The following is a 17,751-nucleotide window of genomic DNA, read 5'->3' as shown; positions in this document are numbered from 1 at the left end:
GTTGAAAATCGCGGACTAACGCCTCCACCCACCCCCCACCCTCCAAGCCCCGTTCCGAAGACTGCAACGGGGTCTAATCCACTGACATTTTGTAACAATCATCGCAAGATAATGGTCCTCGTGAATCATCTAGACTGTGAGTGGCTAATTATTCTGTCAGAACCAAATATCAGTACCTATCATTCGGCTAACGCTTTGCAGACACAAGTCGGTGCTGCTTTTGTAGTTTGTGTCTTCAAATGTCAAGTAGCCGGCAGGTAGGACAATCATTTGAAGTAGCTTACCCCAAAGACCTAGTTGTGCCTCGGGACTATACGAGCACTTTAAATCATGTCGACCAACTTAACTCTTCTGGCCCGATGAAGTGACATGAAGCACGTCTTCACTCTGAGATCATCGGATTTGTTACGACTTGTGGGGGGGTTCTGTGAGGAAACGGCAAATTGTTTGGCCCATAGCACAGTAGTCATGGGTTCAAGTTTGTTGATATGGCAAACAGACAATCCAGCAAATAACTCTCAACGTATGCCACCTATGTCTAACAAGAGGGCTTTTTTTCTATTTTGCTTTTGGACAGACGAGGACAATGTGGCACTGCACTCAAGTTTTAGTAACTTATATTAACAGTGCCACATACACGGTACAGACAGAAGGTACCCATTTTTACACCTGGGTGAAGCAAGGACGTAACGTCCTTGCACAGTCTAGATGACTCACGAGGACTATTATCTTGCGATGATCACGGTTAGAAAATGTCAGTCTTGGATTTTCACATTCGAACCTCTTGGCGTCGGGCGTGGCGTAACTGGTAGAGCGTTCGGCTCGGAACCTAGAGGTTCTGAGTTCGATCCCCGCCGTGCCCCGCCCCGACTCTGTGCCCTTGGGAAAAGCACTTTACACGACCTTCCTCACTTCACCCAAGGACGTTACATCAACTGATGTAACGTCCTTGGACAGGTGAATGACATGTACTGATATTTTGCTCTGACAGTCCAAGGACGTTACATCAACTGATGTAACGTCCTTAGACTGTGAGTGGCTAATTATTCTGTCAGAGCAAAATATCAGTACATGTCATTCACCTGACGCTTTGCAGACACAAGTCGGCACCGATCTTATCTTTAAACGACTTTCCTATCTAAAGGTGCGCTCCCACCGCACTTGTGTCAAGCTTGCGTCACTGCGGGGTTCGAAAGATACGAATTTCACAGATAAAGAACAAATTTTCTTTCTTTTTCTGTATTTTGTCGTCTTCTAAGTCGTACTCTTACGTATTACGCAATATCTAGATGATAAAAATCGGAGAAAATAACAAAACAGTGACGCAGTGAACGAACCCCGCAGTGACGCAAGCTTGACACAAGTGCGGTTTGAGTGCAGGGTACATACATCATATGACCCCTGTCCTGATGGGGAGTTCCGACAACGATTTACGCTGAATTTAAAAGAACCCCCTACGTATTACGCTAAATCAAGGAAGGCAATTACGCTAAATTTGGTCGCCTCGCTACGAATTACGTAGATAAGATGGTTTTCCCTACGAATTACGGGAAATAAAATTGGCTGCCTACGCCTTACGTAAAAGAGCATGCAGACCCTCTGATAGGGCCGACTATCACCCGGCTGGACCGAATCGCAAGGGTCTGCATGGAGGCTGCCGGTGACCTCAATACGACAATTGAACTGTATTGTTATGAACCCCTACTCTTTTCGATATTGTGATGGGCTCTTTAACGTGCTCAAAGTGTTGCTCTCTTCAAACACTGGACCTCCATTTAACGTCCTATCCGAGGGACGACCCCTAACCGTAGCTAGGTACTCATTTTCAAGTGAGGAAAGTCATGTAATGTGCTTTTTCCAAGGACACAAGATTGGTGGCAAATGAACGGATTCGAACCCAAAACCTCTGGATTATGTATCGAACACCCTACCTATTGTTCCACAGGACCACATGTACGCAAGTCACTATAAGATCCTATAATAACAATGTTGGGTTGGGGTCGGAGGTCGGGGTTTAGGCCCCCTTTCCACTAGACAGCATTCACACTGCGCTCTCACTGCGACCTAAATAGGATATGTGTATCATTCGCTTTCACACTGGGTATAGCATACAAAACGTAAAAGTGTGACTGAGAAGACAACAAAACACACAGAGTGTTAAAAGATTCGTTTCTTTTCTATAGAATTCGTTGAGCGATCTGTCAAATTTTAGGTCGCAGAGAGAGCGCGGCGAGAGCACCGTCCTACTGGAACGGGAGTATAACGTCCAGATGTAAACCTTTTTCCGGAATTGGAAAAAAATTCTGTTCACCTCACCAGATACAAACACAGAAAGATCACCCAGGTTGTCTGAAAGGAGGACTTACGTCCACTAGGTACAAACGGTCTTCAAAAAAAATGGCCAACCCTTACTCAGCTCCTAAACCATATCAACCACAAGCAATTGGTCCCAATGTAAAAATTCCTGCCTGACATTTCGTTACGATCATCTCACGATATATAGTTGTGCTTATATGTATCATCTAAAAGATCAGTGGCGAATTCTTCTGTCAGAACTAAATACCAGTACATGTCATTGACCTGAAACTTGGAAGACGACAAACCAGCCGGCGGCAATTGTTTTGTTTGTAGATTGTTTTGTTCAAGCATAAAATGGTCGGCATGTACAACTATTATTTTAAGCAACTAGTGAAAATGCCATGTTTTTGTATTGGGAGTCAAAGCGCAATTTGCTTCGAATAAGACTTCACAATATTGAGACTTTAAGATAAAAACATGGTCGTCTGTCGGGGCTATACCTACGTCATCAAAATGGCGGCCAGCGAGTTGTGGAATATCCTGTGTATACTATAGCTAAGATGGATACCAATGACATCATGTCAATACTGCTTCTCTTTTCACTTTTGAACTTGTACGTATTATAGTGTGTGTGTAGCGGGAGAATTAACAACTTTTTATAATTTCTCTCACTTATTTATCACGAGGAGAAAAAATCCAGGCACACTCCACCATATGAACTAACAGAGACATCGCCTCTGTTGCATCAATATAGACAACTTACACCAACTAGGTGCGAAACGTACCATAGAAAAATGCCAAACCAGTCATAATAAGGTCCTAATTCTTGTTAACCACGAGTAATTTGTCCCGATTTTCAAATCAAAGCCTGACATTTCGTGACGACCATCTCACAATATATCATTGTACTTACGTGTCATCTAAAAGATCAGTGGATAATTGTTCTGTCATAAGCAAAGATCAGTACATGTAATTCACCTGACGCACTGTACCGCCTTTGTAGCTTGTGTCTTCAAATGCCAAATAGCCGGTAGGTAAGGCAACCATTTGGAGTAATTATATAATAATGATAATAACCTAGATTTGCCTGGGGACTTACGCGCACCGCCATAGTAAATTATGTCGACCAACTTAACTTTTCTTGCCCGACAAAATGACACTGTGTCGATCCAAGTCTGAGTTTTACTATAGTCACAATGACTATGCATGTATCAAACAAACCAAATAAACAGTTCTGTATGTTGAAGAAATATGCCCTGCTCAGAGTGAAGTTTCTATGATCTGAACTTTATATCAAGGGCATGGATATGATATGAACTTAATTTGATATGAACTTTATATCAAGGGCATTACGTGATGTCCTTGAGATGATTGACAAGGTCATCCTCGATGCGTGTGAGCTGGGGATATCATACAAAATGAAAAAATGTGACTGAGAAGACAACAAAAAAGAGTAAGTGAGTGAGTGAGTGAGTGAGTGAGTGAGTGAGATAGTGAGTGAGTGAATGAGATAGTGAGTGAGTGAGATAGTGAGTGAGTGAGTGAGTGGGAGAGTGAGTGAGTGAGTGAGTGAGTGAGTGAGTGAGTGAGTGAGTGGGAGAGTGAGTGAGTGAGTGGGAGTGAGTGTGTGTGGGAGTGTGAGTGGGTGAGTGAGTGAGTGAGTGAGTGAGTGAGTGAGTGAGTGAGTGAGTGAGTGAGTGAGTGAGTGGGAGAGTGAGTGAGTGAGTGGGAGTGAGTGTGTGTGTGTGGGAGTGTGAGTGGGTGAGTGAGTGAGTGAGTGAGTGAGTGAGTGAGTGAGTGAGTGAGTGAGTGAGTGAGTGAGTGAGTGAGTGAGTGAGTGAGTGAGTGGGAGAGTTAACTAATTTCATAACGAGAAGAAAAAAATCCGTGCACACCCCACCAGATGAACAGAGACATCGCCTCTGCTGCATCAATAGAGAACTAACGCCTACTACGTGCAAAGGGCATCATAGAAAAAAGCCAAACCAGTCATAATAGGGTCCTAAGTCTTGTAACCACGAGTAATTTGTCGCAATTTCAAATCAAAGCATGACATTTCGTAACGACCATCTCACAATATATCATTGTACTTACGTGTCATCTAAAAGATCAGTGGATAATTGTTCTGTCAGAAGCAAAGATCAGTACATGTCATTCACCTGACGCACTGTACCGCCTTTGTAGTTTGTGTCTTCAAATGCCAAATAGCCGGTAGGTAAGGTGGAGCCTGGAGCAACCATTTGGAGTAATTATATAATAATGATAATAACCTAGATTTGCCTGGGGACTTACGCGCACCGCCATAGTAAATTACTGTAAATGCAGAAATGTTCGTGGTGGATTAATATTCGCGGTTTTCGCGGCGACCACTTCACCGCGAACTTAAATCCACCGCGAAAATTTTTTCAGTAAGGTATTAGACTGCAGTCGATGGTGTTACCGCGAACCTTTAATCCACCGCGAAAAGTCATTTTTCCCGCTACCGCGAAATTAAATCCCCGCGAACTTTAATGCATTTACAGTATGTCGACCAACTTAACTTTTCTTGCCCGACAAAATGACACTGTGTCGATCCAAGTCTGAGTTTTACTATAGTCACACTGACTATGCATGTATCAAACAAACCAAATAAACAGTTCTGTATGTTGAACAAATATGCCCTGCTCAGAGTGAAGTTTCTATGATCTGAACTTTATATCAAGGGCATGGATATGATATGAACTTTATTTGATATGACCTTTATATCAAGGGCATTACGTGATGTCCTTGAGATGATTGACAAGGTCATCCTCGATGCGTGTGAGCTGGGGATATCATACAAAACGAAAAAATGTGACTGAGAAGACAACAAAACACACAAAGAGTAAAAAGAGTAAGTGAGTGAGTGAGTGAGTGGGTGAGTGAGTGAGATAGTGAGTGAGTGAATGAGATAGTGAGTGAGTGAGATAGTGAGTGAGTGAGTGAGTGGGAGAGTGAGTGAGTGAGTGAGTGAGTGAGTGAGTGAGTGAGTGAGTGAGTGAGTGAGTGAGTGGGAGAGTGAGTGAGTGAGTGAGTGAGTGAGTGGGAGAGTGAGTGAGTGAGTGAGTGAGTGGGAGTGAGTGTGTGTGTGAGTGTGAGTGAGTGAGTGAGTGAGTGAGTGAGTGAGTGAGTGAGTGAGTGAGTGAGTGAGTGAGTGAGTGAGTGAGTGATTGAGTGAGTGAGTGGGAGAGTTAACTAATTTCATAATCGAGGAGAATAAAAACCGGGCACACCCCACCAGATGAACTAACAGAGACATCGCCTCTGCTGCATCAATATAGAGCACTAACGTCTACTACGTGCAAAGGGCCTCATAGAAAAAAGCCAAACCAGTCATAATAGGGTCCTAATTCTTGTTAACAACGAGTAATTTGTCCCCATGTTCAAATCAAAGCCTGATATTTCGTAACGACCATCTCACAATATATCATTGTACTTACGTGTCATCTAAAAAGATCAGTGGGTAATTGTTCTGTCAGAACCAAAGATCAGTATATGTCATTGACCTGAAACTTTGGTGACACCGAACCACCCAGCAACAATGGTTCCGTTGTTGATTGTGTCTTCAAGAATCAAATAGCCATATTTGCAAGTAAGATTGTTGTCTGAAAAAAAATTCTACAAACCCAATGCATGTAAACAGACACTTCGCCCCTGTTGTCTAAAAAGAGGACTTACGTCAACTAGGCACGGACTGTCTTCCAAAAAAATGGCCAAACCCGACGTCCTCAGCTTCTAATCCATATTAACCACAAGCAATTGTTGCCAATGTTCAAATCCAAGCCTGCCACTTCGTAACGACCATCTCACGATATATCATTGTATTTACGTATCGTCTTAAAAATGAGCTAGTACTGTAAATGCAGAAACTTTCGCGGTGATTTAATGTTCGGGGTTTTCGCGGCGGCCGCGTCACCGCGAATTTAAAACCACTGCGAACATTTTTCCATGGCAGTAAAAGACTACAGTAGCTTACCCTAAAGACCTAGTTTTGCCTCGGGACTCTACCCGTACCTTAGATTATGTCGGCCAAATTAACTTCTCTGGTCCGATAAAGTGAAATGCTTTGGTTAAAGTCTATACTCATGATCACAAGTTTAACTAATCCAAACCACTATATACAACAGGTTAAGCCATAGACCCAGCTCAGAGAAGTTTCTAAGATCAAGAAACCTGCATCACATCTTTGACTGGGTACAGTTATGATGTGCTGTGTGTGAACCCGTAGAAGTTAATAGTGTCAATAATTTGAATGTTCCTATAAAAATACCTGCCAGGTGTTCGTTTATTTCTCTTTCATCTTCTGCCAAGCATCATCGATCATGTCGTTTCGCAAGATAATGGTCCTCATAAAAAGATGATTGGCTAATTGTTCAAGAACCAAATACCAGTAAATGTCATTGACCTAACACTAGAGCAGCCGCCAGGCAAGACTAGGCCGGTGCACAGCAAATAAGGTTCATAACAAAGTAAAAAACGCTCAGAACCTTCCCCACAATCTTTTCCTGGGGTCTTCGAACCCAAAATTGGTTCGATTTATAGTAAATAGTACTCTAAGAATATCGCTGAATATTCTACGCCCCTGAAACACATAGTACATTACTACTTATTTGTGAATAAATGTCTCTACGTAAACATAGTGAGCACACTTAGCGACTGCTGAGGTCGTTGACCCTTAGCACAGCACAAATAAAGGTGTTTGGCATGTTATCGATTTTATTGTTGCCTTATTAGACTACATCAATTTTATTTGTTGTTTCTCGGATTTTGTCAGAAAAAAATTGGGTCGGTCGGCAAAAAAAAATGTAAAAAAAAAACTTTTGCGAAAAGTCGGGGGTAGGAAATAGGGGCTTACGCAAGTTACACAATTGAAATAACAACATCTCAACATTTAGGGGGTCCCTGGTAGCAAAGTTCAAAGCTTAAAGAAAAATGATAAATGTACCATCCAAAACAGGCATGTACAGCTACTGAAATTTGAGGCCCATAGGTAATTTGAGAAAGGAGAAGCAGTGAAATTTTGTCAACACTAAGTGCGGCCATCAATTTGAAAAGTTTTTGTTTTATTTCCAAATCGGAGAAAATAGGGTTGGGAAATACGAGAAACAGCAAATAAAATCAGTGTGGCCTTAGAGGACTTTGTCCTTAGATGAACAGCACACACTCAACATATTTGTACTTTGTGTTCAATTGTTCAATTGTTACCCAAATAAAATTAGTGTGGCCTTAGTGGACTTTGTCCTTAGATGAACAACACACACTCAGCATATTTGTACTTTGTGCTCTGAGCGATGGACTATACACCCTTCTAAACAGACAAGTTAAAAGTGGCACGAACTTAGACTGTTACTCTTGAAAACAAGCGAACGACAAGAAGCCAGGTTCAGATTTTCCTCACTGAGCTTCCCGATGTTTTTGTGTGTCCTTTTTCTACAACTGAGGATGGGATATCTAGCCATACTTTACTACACGGCTGTGTTGATAGCCTGTACGGGGAAGATCTCGGCTTGCCCGGCCGAATGTTACTGTGACGAACCAAACAGGAGAGTCTCCTGTACCGGTGACAACATCACGGTTTGTACCCCCAAGTTTCTACTTTTAAGTTTAGGCCACAGCAAATAAAGTTTATGGATGGCATCCTCTGCAGACTGCAAATATAGTAAGATAGCCAGAGTGAAAAAACAAGATGGGTAAAAAAAATGGCTACATTTGACCTTGATAACAATGTGTTTTACGTGTTTTGGGGTGTCCGTCAGGTTAACATTGTATGAGATTTGATGATCATCTAAGGTACGGTTTACACAAGCTGTCGTACTACATATCATAGTCTACTTCTGTCGTAGAATGCAGCTTTTTCCACTCAGACTCAGTGTAAAGTGAAATAAATACAATTCTACTACAAACGTGTACTGCAACACCCGTTTTAATTCTTTTTACACACAAATAAAGCTGTAGTCTAGGACAGAATGGGACTACGATGTCTAGTACGATGTCTAGTACGTGTCAGTTGAAACAAAACAAGTGTAAATCGTGCCTCACGATCAGTCAGTGTTTCCAAGTTCGTTCATCATCATCATCATCATCAAGTTCGTTATCCTTCCGAAACCCAAGGAATTGAATTGGTTGGCTACTTCTACGATTAAGAAGATGATGATGATGATGATGATGATGATGGTAGTGATGATGGTATAGATGCTGATGACAATGTTGATGATGATGATGGTTTTGATGATGATAATGGTGATGATGATGATGTTAATGATAAAGTTGGTGATGATGACGATAATGATGATGATGATAATGATGATGAACGTGATGACGATGATGATAATCATGATAATGATAATGATGACAATGATATAATAATAATGATGATGAAGTTGATGACGATGATGATAACCATGATAATAATAATGATGACAATGATAATGACGACGATAATGATATTGAACATGATGAAAGTGATGACGAATGAAAACATTTTATTTTCCAACTATTACAGGAGATACCGAAGCACATCCCCATAGACACAAGGTCTTTAGACATTCGGCTCACCTCAATCACTACTATAAAAAGGGGAGATTTCCTCTTCCTACTCAACTTACGAGGTGAGTGACTGGCACAGATGAACGCCAGTACAAACATAGCAATGGTAAAGTTAACCAATCAGAATAGACATAAGAAACATTATGATGGTGTTCAGAATCTATGTACTTACATGTATGCCCATTGGTTATTCAGCAGCAGCTAATATATTCTACACGGACTGATCAATCTTATTAGACCAATCAGCATTTACATGACGAAGTTGGATCCTTAGTTGCAGTTCTACATCATTCCGCTAAGTGACGTTCTTGTACCGCAACGTGCTGGGGAAGAAAGTCTGGCATGAAATGATGATCAAGAATTAAATAAAACAAATGCTGACGAAAGAGTTCCATAGAAACGTCCTTCTTTATCAGTTGTATGATATTTTTTATCGTGCCTTGAACTGTTGTCGTCAACTGTTATTCAGTAAGAAAAAATACATATTAGAAATAAGTCATATCAGTTGCTGACATACATGTTTGTTTGTTGTATTCCTAGATCTGAGTCTGGAAAACAACAAGATCACTTCCATTGAGGAAGGCGCTTTCGAAGGACTTGAAAAGATGACATTGCTGTCAGTCAACAACAATCGCAATCTCTCTCTGTCAAGAATCAGTCCTAACATATTCCGCCATCTCCCAAATCTCACTTATTTCTACGGACAGAACAACAGCCTGGATATTATATCCAGTGATCTTTTCAAGAAAAGTAACCACGTCTTACAAATACTAATGGACCATAGCGGTATCGCTAACTTAGAGCCAAGATGTTTCGCCAACCTTACCCGTCTTTCTATGCTTGATCTTTCAAACAACAACATCAAAAGTATCGGTAAAGACGTCTTTCTTGGGAGCTCTAAGCTACAAAGTCTTTTTCTTGGCAGCAATAATTTGGTACACATTGATCAAGGTGCATTTCATACACAGGGTTTGTTACAGTTTCTTACATTGGACCATAACTTGTTAGAGTCCATTGATGGTGTCTTCGAGGGGTTGGGGCTTATGGTTTCTCTCACTCTAAGTAACAACGCAATTCGTGTCATCAAAAATGGCACTTTTAAGGATTTGCGTAGTCTCCACACTTTCGACATAAGTAGTAACAACCTTGAAGAAACTCAGAGCGCGCTGCAAGACTTGGGAGACCTTGCGCAGATCAATTTGAGTCACAACCGTTTGACGAAGCTGTCACTCAAAGGCATGCCGTATCTGTCCGATGTTTGGGTAAACAACAACCGTCTGACAGAAGTGCCTTCTGACATGAATGACTTGAAACAGGTGTACACCATGGATATCTCCAGCAACCCCATACAGACCCTCGCACCCTCTCCTTTCAAAGATCTCAGGTCACTTTTAAAGCTTGACATATCCAACATAACTGCTCTAAAGAATCGCGATTTAGATGAATATCTTTTGGCCGGCCTCGACAATTTGATTGAACTCTGGTTAGAAAGAAATGACTTAGCGCCCATTCCAAAGACAGCGCTCTGTACTGTGAGCCAAATCCAAATCCTAAACCTCAACCAAAATGGACTAAATTCAACTCACAAAGACGATTTGGCCTGTTTGCGTAAACTTACAAAATTGCAGCTAGCAAAAAATCTTCTGACAAAAATTCCCGAGTACCTCGAAAGCTTGCCAAATCTTGCACGACTCGATCTTTCAGAAAACCCTATTGTTCGCTTACCGTACCACTCTTTCACAAATTTGTCAAGCCTAACCAATGTAGACCTAAGCAACAGCAAGATCGAGTTGATAGATGGACAAGCGTTGTATAATCTGAACTATATGGAGACTTTCAACATTGCTGGTAACAAACTAACATGGCTACCGAGTGGCATATTCAATGCAACAACATTCTCGGAAGAACTTGACATTGGAAGAAACCAGTGGAACTGCGACTGTCAAATGCAGGGATTTGCAAAGGACTTGCACTCGGCAAAGCTCAAGGGCCTGGCTAACATTACATGTTCAGCACCAGATAGATATAAAGGGCACAACCTGTTGGATATACCTTTGACAAATCTCACCTGCGACTGCGACCATCCACGAGCGCCCTCTGTTGACATGAGTGGGAGTGACAACCAGACAAGGTATATGCAGCCGTCCACATTGAAGTGAGTCAACCTATTTTTTTATACCTTAGCGGAAACAATCTTTATTTGCTTGATGAAATATTTCATCCAATGCAACTATTGCAAACCTCTGGGTAAATATTCATATGCATCTGACGCCCAATGGCGCCTAATATGCGACTAGAGGTGCAAAAAAGCAGTATTGGTAATTTGCAAGGCAGACATACAAACATAGGCATAGACACACACATTTAAACGCACGCACACTATATCAATAATATCCTTTCGTCTTTTCTGAGCTATGTGTGTGTGTGTGTATGCGTGTATGTGTGTGTGTGTGTTTGTGTGTGTGTGTTTGTGTGTGTGTGTCTGTCTGCCTGTCTGTCTGTGAGCATAACTCGAGAAGCCTTGGATGGATACTGACGATATTTGTTAGGTGGGTAGGGGTCGGGAAAACGAAGGGCAAACTTCAATGGTGGCCCCCTAGCGGCTTTCTAAGGTACTGCAATGGAACTTCCGTTTTTCATATCTCGTGTTCTGGACATCTGTCCGTGATTTTTGAGTGGCATATATCTCTTTTCTAAATTTTATAACGTTATATTTCTTTTTGAAGAAAATATGTTTGCGCAGACGACACACACACAGATCAAACGACTTCATTCTGATTTTAACATTGTATATTCTGTCAGGTGTTCAGTGCAAAGTTGTCCAGACGCCAAGGTATTCTGGTCCATTCCGATGGGGATGATTCTCTCTCATGACGTCATCGAGTTTCCCGGATATGACGTAGAAGCCGACGGAACTCTCGTCATCAAGTCCACATACCTAGAGGATGCTGGGAACTATAGTTGTACGGCAGTAAACTATTTGGGGAAGGACACCAAATTCCATATGCTTAAAGTTGTGTGAAATAGAACTAGTCTAAGACTTCTATTTTATGTTTAGTAAAAATTTCCAATCCTAAAGTAAGAAAAAAATGTCTTTATAACTAGATGTCTGAACAGAAATCACTAATTTTGAGGGCACTCTAACATGATCCCAAATGCAAGGACCTCCAGACTGCGAAACTCCTTCCTACACCATACCATCAGACTGTATAACAAATCATTGACTGATGCTTAAGTGTTTTTTATTTGTCTATGTACTGTTTATGTCATGCCTACTGTGTCTAGTTGTTGTAATAATTTACTCCACACTGTAAGATCAACGGTATTCAGAGGTACTACTTCTAAGGGGTAACTCTGTAATGTTGATTTAATGAATAAAGATTGAACATCAATGTATAAATCTGGAAACATCCAAATGTTTTCAAAGTCAGATATAACAGCTATAAAGACTATGAATTAATTGTACAATAATATAATGGGGCAAATGCTCAACACTTTCAACTATATTAACGTACTAACGTTACCATCCTGCCCTTGGTACTGACTCTAGTACATTAACAATAAGACATACCTGTCCTTGGTGCTGAACGCCATCAACTACCATAAACATATTGGATTGTTTTACTTGGATAAGATTCTTCATGGGTGTGGGGCGAGCATCTTTTGATAGTGTAAATTAGTTGTGGGTGTATATAGATATGGGTTTGCATATTCATCGCTCTATTGTCACAAAAACATTTAACATGGCAAGTTAAATTTCATTATAAAACTTCTTATATGTTGTGGTATATACTAGTAAGTTACTAAGTTAAACGCAATACCTGATCAGTATTAGTTACAGTAGTCTTATGTACACTTTAGGCAATCTGGTATTAGATTCTGAAAAGACTACAGTGGAACAATCCTCCCTGTTCTTTGAGAAAATATTCAATTATGAATGTTATCCACAATATGAGTAGACAGTGTTTAAAAATTTACACATAACATTATATGAACATCAATCTGTGCTGGTACATAGTAGTCTATGAGCTAATTACCAATACATGTAACGCCACTATTTTTTCAACTGTCGTACTGCAGTCTTAGTGACATCTTCACATCAATTCTAATCTGTTTCCAAGAAAAATTCAACAATACTGTAAAATTGTGCAAGGCAGATCAAAATGAGCAAATATGTGCTTCTATATATTATTAAATGAATATTGAAAACAGACACTAAGGCCACACCAATTTAATTTCTTGATTCACGGATTTTTTCATAAAAAATATGGAGCGAGGGGGCGAAATAAAAATAAAAATCGTAAAATGGTTGGGATAAAGGTAACGGCTAATCCAAAACATAAAGAAAAAAGTTTTCAGCTTGAAAAAAGTACAAAACACTATTTTTGTACAGTAACAGCACCTGTACCCACACTTTAAGGAGCTTAAATATAAAGGCCAATTTGCTACTGTAACACCAGAAAGTTGGTGAATGGTTTCATTAATGGTGAAAATTTGCTGAGTGGTAATTTTTATTTTTATTTTTTTTCCCAAAAAATAGGAGCGAGCGAATCCGTGAACCAAGAAATTAAATCGGTGTGGCCTAAAAGAACAAAAATGAAGAATCTATTGTTCAGTACACTATACTCTGTGTGTTCAGTCATTTATTCAACCTTCCTGTCTACTTAGATTTCACGACGAATGCACCTTTTCTGGGGAGCGAAACTTTGTTTATATTTTCACGCTCGCATCATTTTGGGGTTTCCAGAAGATGTCGTCCATATAATCCTATCAACTCTCACTCACTCACTCACTCATCCTCGCCGCATATCAGACTTCGCTGAGGCGGGCCGTCATCGCTCTCCAAGTCTTCCTGTCTCAAGCTGCTCTCTGCACTCCCTCCCAAGTGCATCCCATCTCTGCCAGGTCACGCTCTACTGTTCGCCTCCACATCATGGCTTGCCCTCCCCTCTTTCTCCTTCCAGCTGGACACCAGCTCAGCACTACTCTGGGGAGTCGCTGTCTTGGCATTCTCACAACATGTCCCAGCCACCGTAACCTTGCTTTCTGGATAAGTGTGGAGAGTCTAGGCTGTCCAATACGATTTCTGACAGTGTTGTTACTGATGTGCTGTTGCCACCTGATCCTTAGGATGGCTCTAAGCCATGTCTGGTCTGCAGCATCTAACCTCTTTTCCTGGTTGGAAGTTAACCTATCCTAGAATCCTATCAACATGGCCTTATATACGAAGTACATAATATACGGTAATACACACAGTACAAAACACCAGACTGTTAACGGTCACTCCTGGAAGAATTTTATTCTCGTCATTTCAACAAAATCGATCCATCTCTGTATAGCTGTATAGGAACGTACAATTCCGACACAAGCACCAGTCAGTCAAAAACAACAGTTACATTCCATCCTTCCTAGTACATAAGTTTTGATTCTTACTGCAACTGCAAAAGCCACTTCATGGAATGATGGTTACATTGCTTCGTACCACAGAATTTTACATTGCCAGTGACTCCCCGAGCAAAAGACTACACAAAAAGCCAAGCCAACCACAGCGAGGTGGTTGCTACATAAACGCTCTTCTTGTAGGGCTTGAGATTCATCTATAGTCAAAATTGTCCAGTAAACAACCATCTTTTCACCGATAAAAATAACATCTGTCACAAACTTTAAACATCATTTCTGTTCGCACAGTTTTTCCACAGTTTTTAACAGAAAAAAAATATAGATGAAACTTCATTTTTTGAGTGAGCCATGGGATAAATGTCAAGCCCTAAATTTAGTGTTGTGGCATCCTCCTGGGTAAAATGCTGTATGACATGGTTTTTACACAATGTGTCTGACCTCTGAACTCTAACTTTTGAACTTTATTCCCAAGCAGACATGCTGTTTGGCAAGAATACCATTTGAGTACAGTCCCAAAGATGCAAATTGAGATGCATTGACTCAGCTCTTTTCTCATTTGGTGTAAACTGTAAATGGTATTTTTTCCCCTGACTCTTTGCTTCTTCTTACCAGCACATTTTGAGAACTGCATTCTCAATCAAAGAATGAGGGGGGGGGAGCATTCCAGGTAAAAGTTCGGTAAACTGAGCAAAAGCAGTACATCTGCTTGGAAATTATTTGATCTCTAAATTATGCTGATACCATTGGTCAGAAGAAGTGAGTGATATCATCATGCCTAGTACCTTATATAAGCACCAAAGATATTTGTTAGACATCGGTTCTTCATTTGCCTTTGACGAGTAAGCGAATCACACATGCACCCCAAGACAATTTTTGGTGGGGTGCAGGTGCCGCTTGAAACTTTATTCATTAAATGCAGAGTGGTGAATCAGAGGGCCAATGGTTACACATAATAAATAGGAAACTTTTTTGATGATATGAGCTTAGTTCTTCAAAGTGACTGCATGAATAGACTTCAATGTTTTGAACATGATGCTGTTATCTCTCATATAAATCCTGTACTGACATGTTAATTTCTTTCCTCAACACATTACAAAGAATACAACTTTCTTGATGAAAGTAATAAGTAGTATGATGTGGTCAAAGAGAAATTGACAAGAATTTATCCAGGTATTCACAATGTCCGGTAGGTCCTAAACATTAAGTAGACGTAACTCTTGCTATGTCGTCTTCCTTAAAAATAGATTTTGATTTCAAAGGCCAATCAATTTCTTTAATTACGACACCAGCACCAATTTGAGCATCTCAAATCAAGGAACCTGAAAAGGACTGAAAAGTAAGTACAATTTGTAACAGAGGTCTTTTACACACATTGTTATCAGCAGGTTACAGGGAATGTTGTTACAGTAAAACTGTAATGCCACAACACATGGCACGGAGAGACGCTAACGACGCTTCTCTCGTTATCGGCGCAGCTCAACCACTGTGTGTCAACTCGCAACCGCCAACAGACATGGGTGCCCCAATGAATGGTGGGAAAAGTTCTTTCTAGCTATTCCATGATGCAAAAACTCAAATTTAGGGGGGGGGGGGGGCAGCAAATGTGGCAAGATTGTAGTTGGAATTCCCTGTTGTCCAGACATATGATGCAATACGAAATTGTTTGCTGCAACAGAATAATCAAGAAACAGAAGTTTTTTTCAGCTGTTACCAGGCTGTTTAAAGTGACATGCCCCACCCCACTTTACAATTATTTCATTTTGACATGTATTTGGACCCTGCCCCTCAGGCATTGCCAAAAGTGAAAAATTTAACTGCACTACCACAGTATCAGATGACTAATGATAATGATGACCACAGAAAGGGGCCATAAGATGTTTTTTAAAGTTTGGTTTTCCATTTGTGGGCTTGTGTGACAAGGGGGAGGGGGGCAACGGTTTATCGAAAGAAGCAACCATGTGTGTTGGGGCATTGATGTGAACACAGACAACATCAAGAAAGCAGCTAGAGGACTTAGTGCTCTCGATGGCACCAACAGCTAGAGGCCCTACCACAAGCACTTTTCTACATACAAGTTTCTAACAGCAGTAGGCACAACATTTCATATACAATTTTTACGCTGTACACTATCAACAGTTACAGATCCAAGTCACTTGTACACGTTGTACACTAATACATATCAATTTGAACTCACATCTCAAAAATAAAGGCATAGGCGTGGGAGGGAAGTATGCAATGATATATCGGACGTATCACTTCCTCTCCCACCCGATGCACTGGGTGCATTTCTCCCAAAACTTTCTCATCATAAGCAAGATATGTACACCAGAACAACTTAAGTCATCACGTTTTCCTTTTTTACCAACAACAGACGTCTTAAGTCACTCTCCTCTAAAAGCCATCCATAAAATCTCTGTCCGATCTACCGAATTTTCATAAACTTTTGGGACAATCCTTTTTTCCCTAGCAACGACACGCCTCGTGGATTAGTTGGCAAAAGTAGTCAAACATATACATCGAGCCACCATCGAAAAATCCCTCCCTCAGCTAGCAAAGAGCAAAAGCTGATGCCCTCCCACAGAACAGTAGCCTCGGAAATTGCCTGTTCCCTCTGGCCATTCGGCATCATCAGTTCTATGGTATTGCTCTCCAAACCGATGCCTGCTTTTACCACCGCCCTGTTACAATCATAAGTATCAATCTTGTATATATATAATAAATTCATAAAAATAAGGAGGAAATTTGTCGACATTAATGAGAAAAGGATACATTTTCAACGACACCAGGTTACGAGCTCCGGCGAGGTCGCCGCCGCTACCCGATACACTACGAGATTTTCCCGTACGCACACGTGAACGTGACAGAATCCCACATGTAAAAAAAACGGAAGAAACCACTTGGTACAAAGTTATCTTTTTCTATCGTCGTGAGTAGAAAGGACTAATACGTTATGACCGACCACGAAAACCAGATACAAAGACACTGCACGGTCCTTTACAGTTTGTACAGTCAGAGTACAGCTGGGCACGGAACACACTGTGGCATGGTTTAGCAACTACACAAGGAGCTCCCACGACTCCTGGAGTCTCTAAGAGACGGCATCGCCCCAGGGGCCGGGGGGAGGTGGGCCATCGGGAAGTCGGGTCCGACCCAAATCCTATGTACGACACTCCTACTGGCGCGATGTTCAGGCGGCCGCACCGTCCTCCTCCATAGGTTCAGCTGCTTCCGCCCTGTAACGAAAGTCACAACATTAACATATTACCGTAAATCCTGAAAACTTTGCAATGGTTACATTTTTTAATGAACTTTGCAGAACAAAATCATGACACCATGAACAAACATTAATTTTTTATCCTTGTTTTTTTTTTTTTGCTACTAAAAGTGCTGTTGCAACTTAAAACTTCACAAGAACCCCATTTCAAGTACTGCAAAGTGAAGTTCATGCAAACAAAAATTAATTTACAGTAGATATGGGGCAGGATATAT

The 17,751-nt window shown here is 40.9% G+C and overlaps 2 protein-coding genes across 7 annotated transcripts in view; one reads left to right on the top strand and one right to left on the bottom strand.

Moving 5' to 3' along the window:
• The first annotated feature begins 7,623 nt into the window (after positions 1-7,623).
• LOC118425164 (leucine-rich repeat-containing protein 15-like) lies at positions 7,624-13,075 on the top strand. The gene is made up of 4 exons (XM_035833990.1): positions 7,624-7,890; positions 8,819-8,924; positions 9,403-11,017; positions 11,665-13,075. The coding sequence occupies exons 1-4, from the start codon at positions 7,726-7,728 to the stop codon at positions 11,882-11,884; spliced, it is 2,106 nt and encodes a 701-aa protein (XP_035689883.1). The 5' UTR covers positions 7,624-7,725; the 3' UTR covers positions 11,885-13,075.
• Positions 13,076-14,133: 1,058 nt separating this feature from the next.
• LOC118423788 (histone deacetylase 4-like) overlaps positions 14,134-17,751 on the bottom strand; it is an 88,518-nt gene continuing 84,900 nt past the window's right edge. For all 6 annotated transcript variants that reach the window (XM_035832016.1, XM_035832020.1, XM_035832017.1 and 3 more), the window contains one exon: positions 14,134-17,495. In XM_035832016.1, the coding sequence (XP_035687909.1) occupies positions 17,450-17,495 (46 nt within the window). In that variant the 3' untranslated portion in view covers positions 14,134-17,449. The remainder of the gene's footprint in view (positions 17,496-17,751) is intronic.

The sequence above is a fragment of the Branchiostoma floridae genome, chromosome 10 (assembly GCF_000003815.2).
Source record: "Branchiostoma floridae strain S238N-H82 chromosome 10, Bfl_VNyyK, whole genome shotgun sequence".
NCBI classification, from domain to species: Eukaryota; Metazoa; Chordata; class Leptocardii; order Amphioxiformes; family Branchiostomatidae; genus Branchiostoma; species Branchiostoma floridae.
This window is presented reverse-complemented; position numbering and strand designations above follow the sequence as displayed.